Genomic DNA, 23,827 nt, shown 5'->3' with positions numbered 1-23,827 from the left:
CACCAAAAAGTAGAAGTTCGGCAATATTTCAATCGTTTTTTTTTTTTGTCGGATTGAGTTGATATCGCTAATACCGAATGTTAAAACTTCAACCTAAATGCAGTTGATTTAGTAACCGTAATAGGGGCTCTAATGAAGTGAACCAACCGAACACAGCATCAGCCAAGACCAAGCAAAGAAGATGTTACCGACTGTTTTCATGGACCACAACGAAGTTAAGAATCATTAGGAACTCTTGCCAAATAGTCAAAATATAAACAAAATACAATATTTAGAGACATCTGCGAGAAGCAATTCGTCAAAAAACGCCGGATTTGTACTTTAACAACTCATTGCCCGCACTAAGGAACTGATTTTCGTCACCCCTAATGGCAATAAGGAACTCTGAGTATCAAAATGTTTCGAAGATTAGATCAAAATTAATTAATTTTTTTAAATTCCGTATACCATCTAATCGGGGAAGTGTTATGTGTGAACCCAGAGACCACCTTTATTTCCTTTTTCTAAATATATGTATTTGACTTACACTTTGAGACCATTGACCGAATTGAAAGCCAAAAGTACGAGTATTTCCATTTAATGTAGTTAATTTTACATAATTAATTTATTGAGTACCACGTTTCAAAACATCTAATGTGATGTATGTATGTATATTTATGTTTGTATATATGAGCGTTGATTTTATTTATTCCAATACGTTATATCTGTATTGTAGTATTTAATTTTCTGTAAAAGTTACATTCATAAAACGTTTATTACAAATGCAACACACACACATACACACAAAGAAGTGCATGCACGCGTGTACATAAGTTCATCGACCTTCACTTAGCTCCTTCCTCAAAATCTCTTCATGTAAATGCTAAAATCGGATTTCTAAAAATTTTCTCCTAAAATTAAATTAACGGAAGTTCCAGCAGCGTTCAGTGTAAACAATATCTCAATAATTTTACGTTTTAAGCTAAAATTGTACAATAAATCAATTCGCCAAGCAAATCAGTGCGTTCAACATGTTTTCGTCTAAACTAAATTTTGTCAAATGAAAAAAAGTTAGAACAATAAATAATTTTTGTATTTCATTCAATTAACTCTAGGAGCTTAAAACACTAATTAATTAATTTAGTTACATTGAGTATACGCATACATATGTATTGCAAATCCTTAGACTACGGGCTATTTAAAAATGCATGGCATATTGCATCTCGACCAACAAACGTACCTCACACACACACGCGCGCATACTCCTACACACGAGGGCGTGCGAATGCGCTGTGTGTATGTGCGATCGTCGCCTCTAAAAATCTCAAATCTCAAATTGAACTTTCATCTTAATTTTCTACATATTCACTTTAGATGCCATACTTTTCCTTGAAATTACTTTATTCACTTGATTCTCTTCAAGAACTATTTCAATATTTGATTTTTATCGCTAAAAATTCCTTAAAATTTAAACAATTACTTTAACGTAAATAAATTGCCATCCAGAGGACTATCACATTGGAATGCGGCGCACCAGCAGATACTCGGAGTACTGTTGCCCCTCTACGCCGCCACCGGTGCTCGCCTCGATGGTGAAGCCGGCATTTAATAGGCGTGTCAGCACCTGCACCGAATTCAACTTGCAGTAGCCGTTCAATGGAAAGCGTATAATTTGCCGCCAATCGCCCTGGTTCCACGACACGCCGCTGCGGCTGGTCTGTGTGCCCTGATTTGCTTCGGGAAAGACTTCGTCGAGTAGTGAGCGCTCGGCGGAGAGCATGATGCGCTCACCTAGGTCGGGTGATATATGCAAAGCGACCACTTCGTAATTGTATTCGGGGGAGGAATTGGTGCGCGGGCTGCTTTTGATGCGTGCCGGTGGTGTTGGTGGCGCCACTAGATAATTACCATTGCGTACGCGATCCTTGCGCATGCTCTCCAATTGTTTGATCATCGCTGAATGTGAGAAAAATGCATACATGAATATTAGAATAATTCAATATGTTTAAACTCGTACGCTTGTGTATCTAAAACTAATAATTATCTGGGAGTCACACTATTGCGTGGAGCTAGATCTCAGGCGACCCTTCAAGCTTCCAGAATTTTACAGTACACAAGGACATTCCGGTAAACGAAATAACTGATGAGACTGCCAAAAGCTCTATCCATTTGGCTACCGAACCTGTACCGAAAGGGTGGATCAGGGGGAATGGAATGCCTGAAGGACGTGCAGGATCGCCATGATCATGTGCAAGAGCACCGAAGGAAATCAATCTCGCAAAGACTGAAGTACCATTGTTGGCCTAGTGACAGGTCACAAATTACTGGTATCCCAGGCGAGCCGTATAAATAAGTAAGGATGACACTAGCACAACGTGAAGAGAAGTAGGCATGAGATACTGGAATACCTCCTTTGATTATGTCCGGCCTTGTCGAGAACACTTCTTAGATATCTAGAAGCTTCGCAATTCAAGGGACTAAATCAAGAGATGTATTAAAATTAGATGTCAAGTCTCTTAAGCTTCGCAAAAAAACGTTGGCGTCCTGTATTACTATTTTTTAGTTTAATCTCAGTTTCTATCTAATATTAAAACAAATGTGTTTCCTATTGGTGTACACCTGAACAGGTGATAACTGGAAAAAAGAGATATTGTATGTTAATAAAAAATAATACTGTGGGATCACAGTAAGAAGGGTCATGTATGATTTTAAAAATGTTTAAAAGTGGGCGTGACTCCTCTAGGTGTAACGTAAATATCTCGCAAATTTCTGATTCCAAATAATACAGTGTGAAACTGTGGATAAAGGATTAAGGCAAAAACCATGCCCACCTATTTTATAACGGTCATGTTTGTATTTAATAAAAATGTAACTGTATACATAAGGAATAACATCAGTAATGCAAAATATGATCAATCAAGTAAACATCTTATTTTAGAAAGTTGGACAATGGGCATGGCACATGCTTTGTTCAAACATATTGCGATTTTTTTCTTAAGAAAGTGTATTTATTTATGAATATCTATTTTGTTCCCTTCAAAGTAATTACCCTTGGATATAATGAACTTATGCTAGTAGGTAAGGAGATATCGGTGAAGATGCGATACACGTAACCCGCGAAAATTCGCGGTATTTTTTGAACAAACCTCGTAGACGTTCGCAGACACTTGCCTTTAATGCTTACAAGCCCCGCGAGTAGTCAATGATTGTTTACTGCCAAACAAGTTTTTTTTCGCTTATAGTCGTATTATATAATGACAAATTTTATTGATTTAAATTTGTTTACTTACGTTCCACTTCAAAGTAACGTGCCTCCTCGAGTAGCAATTCGAGATCGGGAAAGTCATCGGCAATTAAAAGTCTTGAGTTTCTCATGAAGTTCAGTACGTGTCGAAACATGCCCCCATCACGATCAATGAAATAGTGCTGTTTCAACGAGTCCAACACAATTGGTATGGTGCCGTTGAAGAGTTTGGCCAACTTTGAGTCTGGATACTTAGTGAGCGTTTCCAATGAGCTGGTGTAAATCGTGCCACCTACATCAATATGTACGGGCGCCGTATATCGCGAGGCAGCTGCTACGCATGGTATGCCGGTAATGGGCTTGTGATTGGCATGCAAATAGGAACTGGCGCTGGCGGCAGAAGTACTACCAGGAGCGCTGGATGCTCCACCACCCACGCTGGTCGGCAAACCAATTGGGGGCACCGATGAGCTGGCTGGCGGTGTTGGCGTGGGCGAGGAGGAATTCGAGATCGTCGGTGAGACAGTAGGTGAGGCGCTGAAAGGTGAAACAGTAAATTTAGTAAGTTGCGGCGAATTTGTATCTATTGACGTCTACCTTATTTTAATGTCGCCTCTGGCAAAGATACGCCCCGTAGATGACAGATCGCGCGGTTCGAGGGATTTTGTATCTCTTTCGCGTTCGCGGTCCATATCGCATTTTTTTCTGCAAAAATAAGAAATATGTAAAACGTATTTTTTTTGTGTCAAAACTGTGGAGTTCATTTAACGAACAATGCTCTAATGTGCCCAATTCAATTCCTGCTATCTTTATTAACCTATTTCGCTTAACCTTATCGAAATGAACTACCCATTGCATATCGAAATAACTTTTATTGTGGATTTAGCCTGAAAACTTCAGAAACTGATGGGCGCTCAATTCACATGCGATTTGACATATTTTACATTTTTTACGACCGCGCCATCTCACTAACTCGCACACACTTCAAGATTCCATCCTTCTCGCGTACCACACACTCCGGCCTTGTGGCATTGGCGCGTAGGTTCTGCGCGCTAAGTTCGGTTCGCTGAAGAAAATACCGCAGTGCCTGCAGCTGCAGTACCGGCAGCGGTATGTAACAATAACAAGAACGCAAATATACAAACACAACAACATCGTGTGGGCTACAGTGTGCAGCCACAGCGAGGTCTTCGTGTATTCCTTTAAGCTATAAGAGGTTTGGGTCGCTATTTTTATACGGTTTATTTTGTTAGCGCAAAAAAGCTTAACTTTTTAGCTTTGATTTTTTTTTTTTGTCTGTGCTAAAAGTTATGTAAATCTTTGACAGTCAACACAGTGTGGCACATGCAACAAGTATTAAATATTATATAAGAGTAAGAGTGGGGGATTAAAATTTTTTTTAACAATCGTATGGAGATTACTAATCTTTTTTTTTTAATTTTTGTGCTTTCAACCTCGCTGAAGACAGCAATCACTGCTGCAGCATTTTTTTTAGGAAATTTTAAAATAGCGAAAACTATTTTTTTAATTTTTGGTATATAATACTTGCATATTCACTAATTGTGTGTACATAGCTTTCTTTAAAATTCCCGAAAATCTGATTTTTTAGGCGGTCACACTAGCTTTGCTACCTAAACTTGCAGCACCTTCTCCATATATAGAATTAAAGAAAACTATACGACTTATTGACACAAATATTAGACATACTACAGACATCTATTCTATATATGTGTTTTTACATTTACCAATATTTACTTATTCCAGTCGATCGAAATTATAAAATAAACAAAATATTATCGAAAATAAACTAATAAACTATGAAGCAAACCCACAATATTCAAATGGAGAAATCAGTTGGAAAAGTTTGCCAAACTCAAAAGAAAGCTGAAGCTGAAAAGAAATGCCTGCAGCTAAATTTGTAGTTGTTGTTATTTCGAGTCAAAGATTGCATCCGCTTAGCTACGAAGATATGTGTGTGACCAAAGGGAAAATGGCGCAGGAGATTTGCCAAACATGATCGCCGAAAGTTTTATAAAAATATGGTTCATGAGTGTACTTATATATAAATATTAATTACAGATAGCGATAAGTTTGCTTTCCGAGCTAAACTGTAGCAACAAATAAGGATGGGGTAGATTTGGGAAGAATCGAACAGAAAATACTGTCGGATATTGCAAAAATATATAAGGTGTGAAATACTTCAAAAAGCACGCCCAACGGTGCATTTCATTAAGTAATTATTATAGTTTGCTGACGAAACACGCATAGTAGTCCTAGTTTTGTTTTATAAACTAGTGCAGAATGCAAGAATGCTAAACCAGATAAATTTCCCTAAAGGTATAATCTGGTATAACCTCAAAAGTCACGCCTGCCACATTTATAGCTTGGTGATGTTTTGAGAGACACTTTTTTGACCTTAAAGTACTGCATTTGCAGTCTTTTACGAAGTTTGTAACACTCAAAAAAAAATCGTCGGAGACCCTATAAAATATATACATACATGAACAGCATGATAAGCTAAATTGATTTAGCCATGTCCGTATATCTGTCTAGTCTCTCAGTTCTTAAGCTAACATTCTTGTAAGGAACCTTTGTATTTGTGAAGGATATTATAGCTTCGGTGCAACCGAAGTTAACGTTTTTTCTTGTTTTTGCTAATTTTTGCAAAAGCACTTGGTAGAATATATTGCATAAGTGATTGTCAAAGCTCGAAAATCAGTCTAACATCAAAAAGAAAGTTTTCAGCAGTCCAATTTTCTATTTTTTCAATAACCATTTACTACGTATAAAGTAAAGAATGGTTATCGGCTTTTATCGCCGTGAGACGGGTCTGAAAACTAGACCATAATTTTTATGCACCCTAAGTCTACCAACCCGGTGAAAAGTTTTATGTTGAATGTTTTCCGCCGCTACAACAAAAAAGGACAACAAATCGTTTCGTATACTTTGGGATTGTCAGAGGTGCGATACGTATTAAATTTTGTTTTAGTTTCTTTATGAAAGCTTGAGTTATCTATGGGAAAGAGATACTAATATATTGTTATTGAGACTTCCAATAAATCATAGACAAATTAATTTTTCTCAGAGTTGATAGATCACATCCATGCCTTCTCCTCTATCTACTTCACTTCATTTAGTCATCCATAATTAAGCCAACCACCAGAAATCGAGTGGTTACAGGAAAACTCTAAAGCTGCTCTCATCATTTTTGATATAGTACAATGTTGCTGAAGGCAGTAGCGAGCAGAGTTTTGTTGCACCAAGCAAATTCTAGCTTTGAATTAATCCATATGTATCTATCCTTTGCTTTATGTTTCTTTCCTCCTGGAGAACATAATAATATTTCATCGTGACGAAAAATGTGGCAAGCTTAAAATTCCTGCAGGCTCTTTAGCCGGAATTAGTGCCACACATAGAAGGCTGCTTTTTCAACGGTACACAAGTACATTTGTACATGCCACACACCCACGCTTATGAAGTTGCATGTACACATGAGAAAGAATGCAAGCGCATTAAACTCTGAATAAACTGAAACTTTAAGTTTTTCGAAAATCACCCGGCGAAAAGATCTATAAGAGCTCTGAGTTCACAGTTTACATTGTTCCACAGTAAGCCATTCAAATAAAAACAAGAATTCAATAATCTGTGTCTACATACTCTTAAAGCCGACGCGTTAGTGAAACAATTAGAGCAATTAGAATCAAAGTCGAGCATTTTGACTTCGACTAGCAACTGGAGTTTACATTCGTAAATAGCTGGCGCAACAAGCAGCAGCAGCAGCGCCTGTTCAATTAGCAGTAAGATATCTGGAACAACAACAACAGCCAATAACATAAACTCTCCGAATACTGCCTGTGGCGCTGTGTGTGTAATCCTTGTGGCAACGTAAGTAGGAATGAGCCTTTATCCGTGTACTCTTCCGTTCATGCCTCCCCAGTAGAACGCTTCGAGTCACAAAAAAGAGAAGATTTTTCTTTCCCTATATTTGTTTGTGTTTACTTACTAGTATGTGTGTTTATATTTGTATTTAAAAGATATTGCATGTGCATACTCGCCAATGTGAATGTGTTCTTGTGGCGGTGTAGGTGTGCATGTGCAAACATCTGTATCTTAGCATACGTAGAAAAGTTTTTCAGGCATAAACCTTATCTCAATTTTAAACCGCCCTCAGAGGTTTTGTGCTTTGCTTCGGCTCAACTGAAGCCAAAGCTAAAACCACACTACAGTAAGAATGCCACACATATGTAAAATCCTATAAGCAAATGCACACACACGCACCAATTCGCTTTAATATCAACAAAAGCTAGCTACGACTCAATGAAGGTATCGTGGCTAGGGAGTGAGAGATAAAACAAATGAAAAGTACCTACAAGCGGATTTGTTTGAAATAACATGTGTGCTAATGTGTGTAGCCACCCTGTAGAAAAATCTTAATCTGAAACACTTAAATACCAACTAAACGTGTATTCGAGTCTAAAATTGTAATATATCAAGATTTATACGGTAGTTAAAATATACCAGAGTACCCATTTATTCCGATCTATACTAACATAAAAGTTAACTTAAATCTTTTAATGCATTTTTCTCTAAAAAACTCTTTCGGAGTTCTAACAGTTTTTGAAAAAATTCAAAAATATTTGCAAAACTCACAATTTATTTAAATAGCCGGTAAGCTCTAACTTGAGTAAAAATTGAGATATCTTTATGAAACTTGGTAGACATGTTTCTTGGTACCGTGAGACGGTTGGTATTGCAGATGGGCGTAATCGGACCACAGACACGGCCACAAAACGCCATTATTCAAAAACAAATAAATTGCCATAACTAAGCTCCGCAATAAGATACAAGACTCTATTTCTTATGACCAAAAATTGTCTAAATCGAACCAAAACTGTTTAAGCCCCTAAGTACTAAATATGTCTGGGGTCCACATAGTTGACCTTCTACCGAAAATATCAGCCAATCCACAAAGAAATCTCAAACGAGTATACCATTTGACTTTGCGAGAGTATAAAATGTTCGGTTACATCCGAACTTAGCCCTTCCTTACTTGTTTACTTTAAGTTTTTTTAAATTTAACACTCAAAATCTGAATGCCTAAAATTATGCAACATTCTCCCGAAACAATTTTCCGTCAACAAAATTCGAGGCTGAAATAATTAAAATTCTTTTCGGTAGATCTTGACTTATATGGCAATTTGAAAGTCGACATCGCGGTTATTCATTTTAATATGTAGCCACCAAGAATCCACGAAATTACGGATTTAATTGCAATAATTAACACATTTTTATCACACTATTTTAACATATGATATAAAAGGTTAAATTTTTTTGTTTTTTAAAAGGATTTTTTCCTGAAAAGCTCCGCAACGATTAAAAGGTAGAGCAAGTCCTGGCGATGGAAGTAAGTTTTTTCCAATAATGTTCAAAATGACTTCTTCTAAGCTAAAAAAATAAAATCCTTTTAATTAGGTCCATGAAAAAACCTGATCTAAGCAAACTTAACTTTAGCAGAAATTAACAATGTTTACTAAAATATCAACTTCTATCGTTACTTGACTCTCAACATGCTTTACCTACCTCTTAATGACAACACTATCAACACACCAGAATCCTCCTACCACTAAGTAAATATGGTTGTGGTGACACTAAAATACATTGTTGACTTATCAGAAGTCCAAATTTTCCAGCTGGGTATTTGCTGCGCTGCTTTCGATGCCTAACTTAACAATACAGCGCTTGCAGCTTGATATTCTTATGAAATATCGTTTGTCCTCCCACAATAATCAAAATATCAAGTTCATAGTGCAGGCAAGGCGACAGAATAAAACAGTGCATAAACTTCGAATGAAGTTAAAACAGGGAGGAGAAGCAGAGGCAGCGTCTCGTTGTCGCTGAAGCAGGAAAACTGCACTGAGAAATTATCGCTTGAAGGCGCAACGAGGTAGCGGATATACTGGAAGCTCGGCACAGTGGACGCAGATCGAGCAAACATGGTTTACTTTTTATATTTTTAATAAAATATAGAAAGAAGAAAACAGTAAGACCATCGTTTCTAAAAGAAATTCCGTCTTTTTCTAACCTGATTAGATATTCGAACTTATAAAATCAAGTGTTTGGGGCAAAAATGCACCAAATTCAAGCTCAATTTACACCCGAACTTAGCCCTTCCTTACTAGTTTTATTTAATACCATTGTTCTTTTCCGAGGCTTATATTATATTTCTCTTTTATTTTACTCGCGACACTGTGCGGTTTTCGAGAATTCGAAAATAAAAGCACTAGCCACATGCAGGGTAAGGCATCTTTCCATATCGTATACTCACTACTCATTTGAGTAAAACTTTGAACTCATATGGATGTCACTACACACAAGTATACTGATTCACACATACGAGAGTATGCACTTCCCCGCAAACTTCTAAGCGCTTTGCTTAAAACGTTAGGAAAGTTTTCCTTCTCCTATCATTTTTCGCAAAATATCCGAACTAATAGAAGTACGTTGCAACTCCCACTGCCCCAGTGCAACATCGCCATCAGCAACTCCACCCTAACATAAGCCACCAACAGTACTAACAGCAAGTAAAGAATATACTCATACTCACACACACAGCGGCGAGTATAGAATAGATGAAGACACACCAGAGAATTGCACCGAAGGCAATGTGGGAAACAAAAACATAAAAAAAAAAGATAGCGTAAAACGAGCAAGGCGAGCGGAAGAATCTAAAGCTGGGCAAATCGATGAGGTGGACCACGATGACGACGCCGACGACGACTACAGCAACGCTGACGACGACTGCGATAGCGATGTCGGATGCGAAACAAAACAAATCGAAACAAAAATATTTGGAAAACTAAAATAACAACAATAACAATGGCGAAAGCAACAACAATGTTTACCAAAAACGAATGCGAAAGAAGCACACAAATCAAAAACTCCTTGGGGCCAAGTTAAGAAAAATTCATCGCCTACGGGCATTTGGATGAGTTTCGTTTCATTTGGTTTGATTCTGGTTTCATTGCGTTACCGTTTCTTCACACAAACACATGCCAACACATAAAACGGATAGTTCCGTTCGTTTGCCAAGCGCTCACAGCACAAGAACTCGGTGCTGGTCTGAGTCCAGGGTCGTGAAGGTTCGGTGTTTGCCTCTTTTTGTTTGGTTGGTAAGATGTTTGTGCGGTGGCTTGTTGTTATTGTTGCAATGTTGCCTTTTGGACTGAATTAAATCACAACGCTGATGAGATGGCAAATGAAAAACTTTGGCCTGTGCGCACTGCGACGCGGCAACTTGAGGTACACGAGGTGGGACGACGTGGCAGAGGCGCTAGCGCTGTGGAACTGCAATATGTGGAGGCAAACAACGCTTAGAGCCAAAAGGCGATAACGACACTGAGCAAGGACTCGGATGACAATAATGGTGACGGCAAAGGCGGCGCACACGATTGGGCCAGTGACGGTGGGGGGTGACTTCGCTGACTGGCTGTTGGGTTAGTAAGAGTATGGCCGCGGGCAATGAAGGATGCATGGCAGTATGGTTGAATGATTTGTAGGGATGATGGTGGACAGGCTACAAACGAAGTGGATGTAGTGAGTATGCGTGTGTGTGTGTACATGAATGCCCCACAGCCAGAGAAGTCGCCGTAGTGGGAATAGAAGTTACACTCGCTCTTACTCTGCTTTCGAATACACATATATATGTACGTACATATGTATGTGTGTGCAATTGTGTGTAGGTGACTTATGAGTTGATATGCAATGTACCTTACATATTTGTACATATTTACATGTTAATGCATGTATGCGCCTTCGTCTACTCGGTGAACTGAAGGCACATACACATATGTATGTATGCTTGTACATGTGTGCATGTATGCAAGACGAAGCGCAACAAAGTTGTGCAAATATATTTGTATGGGCACTTGTAGATATTAAAAGACTGGAGGGCTTTCAAAAACAAACTTTGAAAAATTTATTAGAAAATATGAAATAAAGAATCTACGTACATATATATCATACGTTAATACACACATATGTACGCACGTCTATTCGTTAGTTCAAACATATAACAAAATGTACGTTCAACTAATAAAGCACTGGAATACTGCAACAGTTCAGAGAGTAATTTATTATTTCGAGGTAAAAATTTTACAAAATATATTTCTCGCTTGCACTGCACTGCACTACACTAAAATATAACGCATAAGAATTGTTACGTTCGGGTCCAGCCGAAACGAAAATTTAATTAATTTTTTAATAATTAAAGGAGTGTGATATGTTTCGAGGTGTAAAGAAAACTTTATTATAAAATGTTGAAGCGATTGGATTACTTTTGGTTATTGGTGTTGTTTTATCTCAAATATCCGAATAAAAATCCGGATGCGTTCGGGTTACGTAGACATGACCATTATATTAAGGCTGGCAAAAGAATTAGTTACTTTTGTTAACTAATTACAATATGTTAATCGAAATACTTTCACCAAATTATATTGAGATTTCGCGTAAGCTCTGATAAGTATGTATGATTATGCGGAGGGCAGAGGCAGGCATAAACCGATGCTTATTGACGCATTGATCCTTATATTAAGTAAACGTCGTTAAAGGAATTTATGTCCCGAGTTCTTTAATGTTTGATCAGAGTGGTCATTTATCGAAGCGCTATTTATGTTGAGTTTTTATACTCTTGCAACATGTTGCTACAGAGTATAATAGTTTTGCTCACCTAAGGTTGTTTGTATCACCTAAAAATAATCGAGTTAGATAATATAAGGTTATTTGTACACAAATGATCAGGATGACGACACAAGTTCAAGTCCGGATGTCTGTCTGTGCGTCCGTGTTGTAACTTAAGTAAAAATTGAGACGAGTTCCCAGATGAGTGTAATCAGGCCACTGCCACGTCCACAAAACGCCATTAAACAAAAACGTATAAAGTGCCATATCTAAGCACTAAATAAAGATATTTAACTGTTATTTATCACAGGGGATCCCAGTGGCAAGTAACACCTGTGAGATAAAATTTTTTTTTCTAGCTTTTAGGTAGCACTGTTCTGACATTCCTACATTACAGTTTGGAAAGGGGCGAAATCAGACAAAATCCAAACCCACTTCCCATATGACACAATTTTAAACTCCATGTCATTCTTTCACTTTCCAGTGTACAAATCAAGAATCAATCAATGTATTCGGATAAAACTTGGCACGAATAGTACCTTTGAGGTATGTATGCGCCTTCAATAATACTATGACAAAATATTGTCGAGCCCCGAGGTACCCAATATATGGACCCCAGTTCCTATTGCAAACTTTTCATCGAAAATATCGGTCATTCTGTGAGATATTTTATAGAAACTCAGAGAGAACTCTTATCTAATAATACTATGACAGTGCGTTAAAAATGGGTTGAATCGGATAAATAATTTACTTAGTCCCCATATACCTTTTTGAAAAATTTTCGACTTTTCGGCTAACTATATGCCGCAAATATCGGTCAATCAGTGAGTTATTTTAATGAAATTAAAATAGTGTGTTTTCTGATATCAATGTATCTTTGTGCATAAAATGAATAAAGTCCGGTTAAAACTTTTCCCAGTAGCCATATAATAATACGTGGTAATGGCAAAAATAGATAGAAGCGGTTCAATACTACCCCTATCTCTCAAATATGTACCTAAAATAAGATTTTCAAACTTTCGGTTGGCTTTATACCGTATATATCGGTCAATATGTAAGATATAATATCTTAACAAAATTAACTGAACGGGTAATATTAGATATATGGTATTGGATTACGAATTACAAAAAGCCTATGCTAAATACTTCGATCAGTGTAAGAGTTATATATTTATGAAATTGCTTGAAAATATGTTCTTGAATATACCTGAGCAATGTCAAAAGTAAGTGAACTCAGCGCAGATCTTTAATGTCTCCAATATACCAAGGTTTTTCATATGTCGATCAATTCGTCGATCTATCTTGATCTTGTTCTTCCCCATGAATTGCCGTAAGCTTTCAGCTTTTCCATACTAATTTCGGAAATTTTCTACAAATGTCATTAAAGCAATATCCTTCCACGTCCAACCATTTGACAAATTGTTTTGTCAGTTTTAACTTGATCCACGTTTGATTTTTATTAAAACCTTAAAACGTATCGCCTAATTTTTTGCAAATTTTAGAAAAGGAGCCTGAGAATGAGAACCACGTGACGTTTGCATGCGCAAAAAGGCGCGCAGAACAATAATAATGACTGGAAAACCAAATTTTCCGTAAATTAATCCGTTATTTATCAAAATATTATATATGCAATTATTTGAAAAAGAAAAGTGTATCCAATATTTTCATGAATAAGGTCGTAACCTGAAAACTTGAAAGCATCAAAATTAGCTAAGATATCCAGGGCAGCACACAAATTTTTTTTGTCTTTGTACAGCTCTGTTATCGAAACATATTGTATAAAACTATAATAGTTGCAATCACTACAAGCTTTTTTGTGACGGCATAAGGTAAACGAATCCATATAAGATTTTTTTTTATCTAGATCTTGAAAAACACATTCTGATTTCTATAATTTTTATTAGGAATTATAACGAATTTCGATAGTTTCAATTGTTCGATTTCACGCTTAACAAAATTTTTCTTACTTGTCTATTCTCTTTATTTGTCATCCGTCTTAAAATTCCTCACCTTAAATTAGATTTATTAACTGAAAAAATATTTCTTTTAATTTGTTCTTAATAATACAAAAAATATTTATTTCAGGATCAAAGATCCTGATCTTAGAACGCATGTATATATATATAAGCAATTTCACTATTAAATTTTTCACAATTAAGAAATTGTAATGTGGGAACACTCTTTATTTAAGACTGACTTACATGAGCGTCATTCATAGAATGCGTGTGCATGTTAATCAACACTCTTGAGCGTAATGCCAACAACTAATTGTGGGCGCCAGCAACTGTGAATATCGTGTGTGTGTGTCTGTATGTCCGGTGGTTTGTTTAAATAATTGCAATATTACATGTATAATTGTTTTTACGGTTTCATTGCTACTAGAATATAAATTGCACTGTTTTGAATACTTTTCCGAACGGCTCTGCTCTTTGCCTTTGGTTGTGTTGCTTGTTGGTCAAAAATTTCATTAAATCTCTCCCATTGTTGAGTTATATATCTTACATGGGCGCGCCTGCAGCTACTTTTCAAATTCACATAAACACACATACACATCCACCTACCTAAACACATACCTACACACATGTACATGATGTGAATATATATGTAAATAAAAGTAAACTCTCCTGCTCGTGAATTCATTGGGCCTTATGACCGTTGCTGCAGCGGAGAAGAGCTCCAGTGACTTTATTTCAACTACCCGATATTCAAATTATAATCAAAAATTTCTACAAGTAAGAAGATACATGGCTTTCGGCCAATCATCGATATTTTGTATATTTCGGCCATATGTTGTGCTCACATATACACACACATACATACATACTTAGATTTGCTGAAACATGATGTCGGCTTTGCACTTTTGTAGAAATATCTCCACTCAAAAAATCAAAAGCCTTTCAATAACCAAAATCTGACTTTGTCTTCTAAATTTATTTAATTCGTTATGTGTAGGTATAATGTATTCAAATATAATTCCAGCATCATCTGCGCAAATCTGTTGGGAAATTATTTGCACTTCAAGCTCACGAGATTTTTGTAGCCTGGACTGGGTATATTAAGTTTGCCACGATGTTTGTATCACCCACAAGGAAACGGTGGAGACTCTCTATAGTATATATTTATTATACTATGTAAGTGAGCAGCGTAACGTACTGAGCCAATTTATACGCTATCTAGTCCTTCACTTTTGATATATCAGTCTGAAATTTTTCACTTTTCACCTTTCCTTTTCAAGACGCTGCTCATTTATTGGAATCGTCGATATTGAGCCACGATAGCATATAGCTGTCATACAAATTGAACTGTCGGAATTAAGTGCTCAGATCGAGTCACAATAGCATATAGCTGCCATATAAACTAAGCTTTCAAAATAAAATTTTTGTAAGGAATCTTTTGTATTTGTAAAGGTATTATAGCTTCGGTGCGACCGAAGTTAACGTTTTTCTTGTTCTTTACTAAGTAACCTTGATTCGACTCGAAGGTTCAGCAATATGGCTAGAAAGAACTAATAAAACTGTTTTCCATTGTTTTACATATAGTTGCTATAAGAAAGGTACTATAGCTTCGGTGCAGCCTGTTTCTCGTTTTCATTTGCCGTTTTTTTGATTTTTATGGTTTCTTCATGAGAATAAAATTTTGGTTCTGTTATACTTTTTATTTGTAGCGTTTCAGTAGTGAAATGGCGAAAGAAAGATGACTAATATTTATACCTATATCTTTTGTAAGTGTTCAGTTTTTATTGATTATTTAAATAATTTTCTTCTGCCCAAACTGTTGTAAATAATTAAATTTTGTTTTTATTACAAGCAAATTAAATTACTTTTAAAGAAGCAAATTAATATAGGTACAGCAAGTCTTTGTTATTCTTTATTCGTGGTAATTTCATAAAGTTTTTAGACCAATATGGCTTTTCGATTTTTTTAGCTTCCCGAACTATACAGCGGTATGCAGAAATAATAACGCCGGTAAACATTATTTTTGTCACATGAACTTCGAGATGATTTTTGCTTATGTTGGTGTACCCTCATTAACAATATTTAATAATTTGTGTTAATCACGTCCATTTTTTTTGAGTCCTCATATACGTGTCTTTCTTAAATAACTTCATTTATTCGATTGTATAACTATTGCCTTTGACTAATTACGTCACATATACGTTTGTTACATCGTAAAAATGCCACAAAAGTGTTCTAACGACCCCACAGTTTATGTTATGTGTGTGTAGAATTAAATTTAAAATCTCATTGTCGTAATTTCACGTCATTAATTGAACAGTGCTATCGACCGAATGATGATTTTTATTTTTGTATGACTGAAACAAATGGCATTATAACCAAGTCCAAATACTCTACCTGGTATCCAAATTTGTCTTCGACCAACAGACCCATACTACATAGTGCCGAACAGTGTGTGCCAAAGCCTCCAAATCAGAAAGAGAAACTCCCCTTGAAACTCAGTGAAGCAAAAATTAAAGAGTGAATTCGAAGAAAAACTGAATTTTTAGGAAAAACTCGTCTAGAAATTTTTGGTGAACGATGTCTAAAAATTTCTAGGAAACCCTAAATCGGAAAATTACAAAGACTTAATAAATGAACTTATATCATATAAAGCTTTGGGATGTAATATATGTTTAAAAATACATATGATAGACTCCTATCTAGATTTGTTTCCAGAAAATTTGGGTATTGTGAGTGACGAACAAGGCGGGAGGTTCCATCAGAACATTTCCTTAATGGAGAAGCGCTATCTAGGGAAATGGAGCACATGACTACTAGCAGATTATTGTTGGAGACTTGAGAGGAATACTTTGGGAAGTAAATATTTATGTTGACTACATCAAAAAGTAGCCACAGTTGTGGTCTGATATTATCAAAGAGGGTGTTTGAAGGTTAATTTGTACAATACTTTTTAATTTTCAGTCGGTGACCTATGGAGTTTAAACTTTAAGTTTCAGAAGTTATCGTTTAGGGAGTAGTGGTTGTAAATACTATCGATGTAAGAACGGTTAATGTGATTATTACCCTTTCCTCCTCCTTAACAAGTGTAATTGGATTGATTTCCTGATTGAGCTTCACGTCTAATAAGATCAAAAGACGGAAACCCATAAACAAGGGATGAGCAGCCTTACAGATTCAAAGAACATTTTACGGAAATACTCAACTCTTTCAACACCGAAATGTCCGATAAAATAGTATCACAAAGAGGTCAAGTACGTCCGCCAAACAGAATAAGCTCTGCTCCATGAAGTAAATTATATCAGCAATAAAAAGGTTAAAAAAATAAAAAGTCTCTCGGATACGATAGAATTCAGGCTGAAACTCCAAAAGTGTGCCCAGAACATCGACTCTTCAGATTGTTTTTGTTGAGCAATAGGCGCATATGCACAATTACGTCATTTCTGGAATTCTGCGCATGTATCCTTCCAAACAAAAATTTGCAAATAGATGCCCATAGCATATCCTCTAGGTGTGCGGGCTTAACATTATCAACAATGACAACCTACATAACTATAAAAATATGCAATCTGGATCCAATTATATAGAATTGAAAAAATTGCGATTGACGGGTCATACCCTACGAAATGATGCTACAGAAGTTTGGCGGCAAGTTCTGGATTGAAACCCCCAAGAAAGTCCTAAAAGACGCCGTCCAAAGACTCTTACAAAAATAAATCAATGAAGACAATCGTGGAACGATTACCGAGTTTGGGATAGCTCTAGTAGGATGTTAAATTATATAGCCTTAGCTTATTGAAAGGTTTTGAAAATATATGAAATCGGTTCACACCAAACCATAACAGAAGGTCTGTTTCTTAGGTATGTGCGATGATACGAAGTTCTGTTGTTAAATGACTGTGTCGATGTGGATCAACTGACTTGATGTGCAAACAATATTTAAACTACTGAATATTTTAATCAATTAATTCCGCAAGTGCCCCGGAGCTTTATCCCACTGGTTCAATTGCTTGGAGTCATGAGCAATCTGGCACTTTGCCATTCGAGTGCCCGAGTGCGTCTCTGACAGCTTGTCATATGAAATTTTCACATTTTACCGTTGCACCGCGTTGTCGTAATGACTCGTAGATAACGAGTTGGCTATTCAATAGCGACGAGTGTAAAGATAATTATGTTTTTGGTACTGTTATGTGACTAACACAAATGACGCGGTGTATAAACAAGAGCACGAAGGTGTTTGTCAAATGACAACACACAACCGTTGTGCAACAACAACTCACACACAATTGTAAGAACGGCTGTGCCCTGCGCCAAAACTCACACTTGCACTGTTAACAGCTGTTACAGCAACACAAAATAAACGACAGTGTCCGACCGTCAGCGCTGCCATTGACGCGTATGCGTAAACAACAATGCAATAATACACGTGTGCGCTTAATTAATGCAACAGGGAGGGGCGCGGTGGCGGCGACAGCTGCATTGCCGCCAACTTCATCGACATCGTTGAAGTCTCATTAAGCAATTAAAAGATAATTAACACATTTTTGCACCTTGACTGCCAGTGTTGCCACACAGTTTGGCGGTGTTGTTGCTTTTTCACACGCATCGCCGTGCTGTTTTGCGCTGGGCGAGTTTGCTTGCCACACGCGCTTACGCGAAAGGTGTCAAAACCACTAAAAAGGCAACAACGCAACTTGACTGCTGGCGACAACAGCAACAGCTACAACAACAACAGCCACAGCAACAGCAGCATCAACATCGCGTGCATTTGCTGCACGGCGTACCGGTGTTTGTGGCATGCGTATTTAAGTGCACATATGCTGCGATTGCACGCGTGTGTATTGATAGTGATTGTATTTGTTATTGTAGCATATGTTGCTTGTTGCACAGCACTAGCTGCAGCAATAACAAATAGCAACAACTCGGACTTGCTCGGCTGATTGCAACAATCAAAAAGTCAATTTGCGCGCAACGCGGAATGGCAAGTTGCCACGTCGCGGAGTTGCAAATTGAGCGCGTAAAATTTACCAACAAAAGTCTGCCTAAGAGGACGGCTAGTCCAAAACGCACACACACACACACACACATACAACTAACTGTGTCAACATAGGCAGATGCTGATGCTGGCGTGCATGCTTATTTACATAAATGTGAGCTGTACCACTCTTGATACATACCATATGTATGTTGGCAGTTGGCGGTGTGGCATGTGTACACATATGTGCAACAAATATGCATAAGCGGATGCAGTGTTGTTGCAAGAGACAAATGGACGAACCTGTGCACAAAAATTGCAGTTTGTGGAACACTTTCTTGGCAATGAAGAATTTCGAGTTCGGCATTGTCCATTCAAGATAAAAAAAATGTTGAACTTCGTTTGCTTATTTGACCTAAAAATTTAACAATTAAAAAATATTTGGGCACTAAACAAATATTGTTTCAAACATTCCTAAATATTGATAAAATTTTTCAAATTTCAGATCAATACCTTTAAAACTAAGGGACTAGTTCGCTTATATACAGACAGACAGACGGACGGACATGGCTGAATCGAGCTCGTCATGCTGATATTTTATATAGGTATATATATAACAGAATCTCTGACGCTTTCTTTTGAGTGTTACAAAAGTATTACAAAATGCGTAACAAAGTTAATATACCTGTTTAAGGTATAAAAAAACTGATGTAAATAAATCATATGTTTCTATAAAGCACATTGAACCCATTCCAAATCTGCTTAGCTGTTTTATTTATATTTGCCTGTTAACCTGGATGTCTAAAAGTGTGAGATCCAAGGTGTTTCACCCTTGATCTCTCAAAGGCGGAACAGTGAAAAATAGTTGACATATTTATACCTCGCCCTCTTCAAAACAGCTTTTACAGCTAACACACAGCAATGTTTTTAACACTACCGTGGACAATGACTAGTAGTTAGAACCTCTACAATTAAGGAAAGTCTAACCTTGCTGAAAGCGAAGAGCTCGTGGGTTCTTTAGCAATTGGTTACCCAGCGCTTCCAAAGTTCCCGCGAGATCCAATTATCCAGTAGAGAAACGGGGTGGCTGAGGTACCTTACTCGCATGTCACAAACATTTGAATCGCACGAATAAATAATGTATTCAAAGTGGGACTGCACCAGAAATAGGCGCTTCCTTACCTTTCTTTTCTAAATTTTTACATATTTCTTGAAATATTTAATTGTCCAATTTTTACCCGAGCTTACTCTGTCTAGGCATACATAATATTTGCAATGGAAATTTTTAAATTAAAAAATGGCATGGCATCCAAATGTTCAAAGTTTCCGAAGAATAACTGTCAAAACAGGCAGAACTCCGGACCAGTTGAGTAAAGTTTGAGTGAATTTCATTAATTAAATTACAGAAAACTATACCAATTTGTCTTTAATCTTCTGTTATCCGGTGAATACGGTATAAGGATAGTTTAAAAGGTTAAGACAATCAAAAGCTTTCAGAAACTCTTAACTTTGACTATTTCACAACACAGCAAACCAAGTCTAACTTTAAGACTACTCTCACTCAGTCTTATTAACGGGTGTTTTTTTTTATACGTGTGGTTTCAAAAGAACTTTTTTCGGAGTTACTCTTTTTGACAGCCATTTCATAATGAACAGACTGACTTCGAAGCAACGTTTGCAAATCATGCAAATTTATCAGCAAAATAATTGTTAGATTCGCGCCGATCCAGATTTTCACAAGAATTTTTTGTTCAGCGATGAAGCTTCAATTTGGTTCAGCGGGTACGTTAATAAATAAAATTGTCGCTTTTGGAATGATGTTAATCCACAAGCTATTGATGAGTAGCCTTTAAATCCTCAAAAAGTCACTGTTTGGTAAGCTCTATGGGCAGAGGAAATCATTCGTATATGTCTCGTAAAGAATGAAGTCGGACATAATTTTACAGTCAATGGGGAACGCAATGATCAATAACTTTTTTAGTGAGTGCATTATCTCATTTATGGGCCACTAAGATCGTGCGATTTAACACTGTCTACACTAATAAGCCCGAGACGATTGACACTTTGAAAAAGAATTTTCGGCGCGTTATTGTTGACATACGGTCAGAATTGCTGCAACTAGTGGTCGAAAATCGGACCTGGCTAGAGTTTACTCAGATCATATTTGGATCATAATGGCCGACTCTTATCTTTATAATAAAGCTTGAAAACCACATGTCTAAACTTATTTCCAACCGACTAATATGCTCACTAACAAGAGCCAAAATATTCAACATAAAATACAATCGACTATTGTTTAAAAATAATTTGGTATATATATGAATGTATGCAGGTATGTATATATGTATATGGAATGCAGTCATGGATTAAAAATTGTTAGTGGGAAAATTTACACTTCAATTGAAGCAATAATTTAATATTTTCGAAAATTGGAAATTTCTTTGCACATGCATAAATTAATTAATTTTATTTATAATAAGTGTTTATGTTGGAAAAATGGCAAATGTTTTTGTGACAAAAATAAAGTCGAGTTCAATGGTTTCAAATTTCACACAGAAGTGCATGCCAAATTGTGAGCATAAAAAACTCATCAAATCAGTGAAGCTGAAATTATTCATGAATTTATTAATTAATTGTGCATTATAAATTACCAATACTATTGAATACTTCAGCATGCCAGCGCATTGGTAAAAGAAATTAATTAAATAAAAGCTCACAAATAAACTTGCCTATGTCACACGCAGGCGGTACAGTGCGAACGAAAAATATGCGCCCAATAATTGCACCCGAGTGAGAGAAGGCTGAGACCGAACAAACAAAGCTTAATTGTGGAAAAATAAATGACAGCAATATGAATTTCATACGAATTTACAGTTGAATGCTGCACGAAGCATTCAGGTGGAAAGCGGCGATAATTGGTTTCAACGCAGCAGATTATTATGAGTGGCAACGCACGAGGTGTCATTATGTGAGTGTGTGCCTGTGTGCATGTGGCAGCACCGCAAACTGCTAATTGATTGAATTATTTGAGCAAATCATAGGCAATTTATTAGCAGGGGAATTGTGTATTTTGTAACGGTAAGTAACAACAACAAAAACAACAGCCTACAGGTTTCGCTGCAAAAATATAAGAAAAATATTGTTTACTCTCATATTTACGTGAAATTTCCTCCCATCAGTGGTGGAAACTGCCAAGCCACAGACTACTAGTGTGGGGTGTGGTGTTTAGAGACCATACCCCCATATATATTATTCACTACTCTTACTACGGGAGCCAAGCACATTTCGTAGACGATAGCACATGCCGAATAAGGCATATGGTAGGAGCAGAATCACTTTGTGTGGGTTAATTAACGCAAACAGCATGCAACATGCAGAATGGTGTGCTTGCTACAGCAATTGTGGCATCGGCTGTTGTGCATCTTTTGACTAGTGAAGCGTATTGAAAATCAATTACGAACATATTAATACCCCTCACAAACAAATAGGCTTGCATGCAGCAGCAACAACAACAAAAATTAGTGTGCAGCATAACATTACGTTCTTGTTAGTGGCAGTTGCATTTACACTTGGTTGCATTTTGCATTCACTGCATTTAAGCCGTTATAAACGTGTTGTTGTTGTTGGTTTTGTTGCTTCTGCGATTGCTCATACAATCCGAATTTGCTGCCTATATGCTAGATGTGAAACGTTAATTGGCTGCCGCAAATTGCTGCATGCGGCAAGCGCACAAAGGCCTTTACGCACTTCTTTTCGCCTTTTTACTTAAATGCACCCGAATTCGCTTAACCGAATTTGCTTAATTATCAGTACTTTACGTTGATCAGCTTGTGTGAATGGCATTTAGGCAAATAAGTTGTTGCTGTTGGTGGTGTAAGTTGTTGCCTTCTGCTGTTCGCGTGTGTGTGAAAAATATCTTATTTTTTATTTTACATAAAATTACCTAAAACAGCTACTGCTTCGTCTTTTAAGAATATGTTATATTTTCCAGTTTCTTTCATGTGTAGTAGGTTTCTAATGTAAAAGGGAATGTTTTTTAGACATGTGCTTTTGAAGAAGAAAAATAAGCATTTAATTAAATGTTATGTCCAAGAATTTAGCTATATTATAAAAATAGGGGTTTGCCACCTTTGGCGCATTTGAGGCTGTATGGCGGCAATAACGTGCCGAATATTCTCTTCCAAGGCGTCAATCGCCTCGGAATGGCTGAACTTTTGGCGAAAATATCGGTCAATACGTGAGAAATATTATTGAAATTCTGTTTTTTTGATAATCGTATAAATTTGTGTCAAAAAGGAGTTGAATCAGGTCAATAATTCTCTTAGCCTCCATATACCTAATATAAAGAGTTTCGCACTTTCAGTTCACTTTATACCACATATTGGCCAATATGTTAATTATTTTCATGAAATTTAGAACATTTTTCTAATAATATTTCATTTTTGTACCTAAAAGAATAGAATCGTGCGAAACTTGCGCTAGCCCACATATAACTGATTTTTAAACATCCCGCTGACTTTACTCTGGCTTTGATTCTTGCAAATTGCAAGGGTATGAAATGTTCGGTTACATCCGGATTTAGCCCTTCTTTATTTGTTCAATCAAACAGTGTTTCCTGATTGGCAGAAATTCAATGGCACAATGAATGTGGCACATCTTTCCCAGCATATTCAACGGCGCTTTGAGTACTATGTGTGCCACGTTTTTGAGCTTAGTGGCTCATCCAACTTCTGATACGGTCAATAAATTGAAGGTATTACGCCTTGACATAGTAGTTCTCCACACACCCACACACCTCAAACTTAAAACAATTATCCTCTAGAAAAAGAGTTCACTCAAGTGTGACCCCCTCAGAAAGAAACAAAAGCCTATTTTGAAAGCTTCAAAGCTTCATACTATCGAACCGTTACCAAAATGCTGGAAGACGGTTACAACAAAAGCATTATGTCGGAGTATAAAACCATATTTTCATTCATAAAAACGTAATTTTATTGTTAG

The 23,827-nt window shown here is 36.8% G+C and overlaps 1 protein-coding gene across 2 annotated transcripts in view; it reads right to left on the bottom strand.

Annotated features, from left to right (window-relative positions):
* Positions 1-645: 645 nt before the first annotated feature.
* The window catches only part of twz (BTB/POZ domain-containing protein twz), an 85,429-nt gene continuing 62,247 nt past the window's right edge, over positions 646-23,827 (bottom strand). For both annotated transcript variants that reach the window (XM_036362601.2, XM_036362600.2), the window contains exons 4-6: positions 3,821-3,928; positions 3,270-3,760; positions 646-1,935 (exon numbers count right to left, since the gene is read on the bottom strand). In XM_036362601.2, coding sequence (XP_036218494.1) covers positions 1,493-1,935; positions 3,270-3,760; positions 3,821-3,915 — 1,029 coding nt within the window. In that variant the 5' untranslated portion in view covers positions 3,916-3,928 and the 3' untranslated portion in view covers positions 646-1,492. The remainder of the gene's footprint in view (positions 1,936-3,269; positions 3,761-3,820; positions 3,929-23,827) is intronic.

This window comes from Bactrocera oleae, chromosome 4, assembly GCF_042242935.1.
Source record: "Bactrocera oleae isolate idBacOlea1 chromosome 4, idBacOlea1, whole genome shotgun sequence".
Classification (NCBI taxonomy): domain Eukaryota; kingdom Metazoa; phylum Arthropoda; class Insecta; order Diptera; family Tephritidae; genus Bactrocera; species Bactrocera oleae.
The sequence above is the reverse complement of the archived record's forward strand: the minus strand, read 5'-3'. Positions and strand labels throughout refer to the sequence as shown.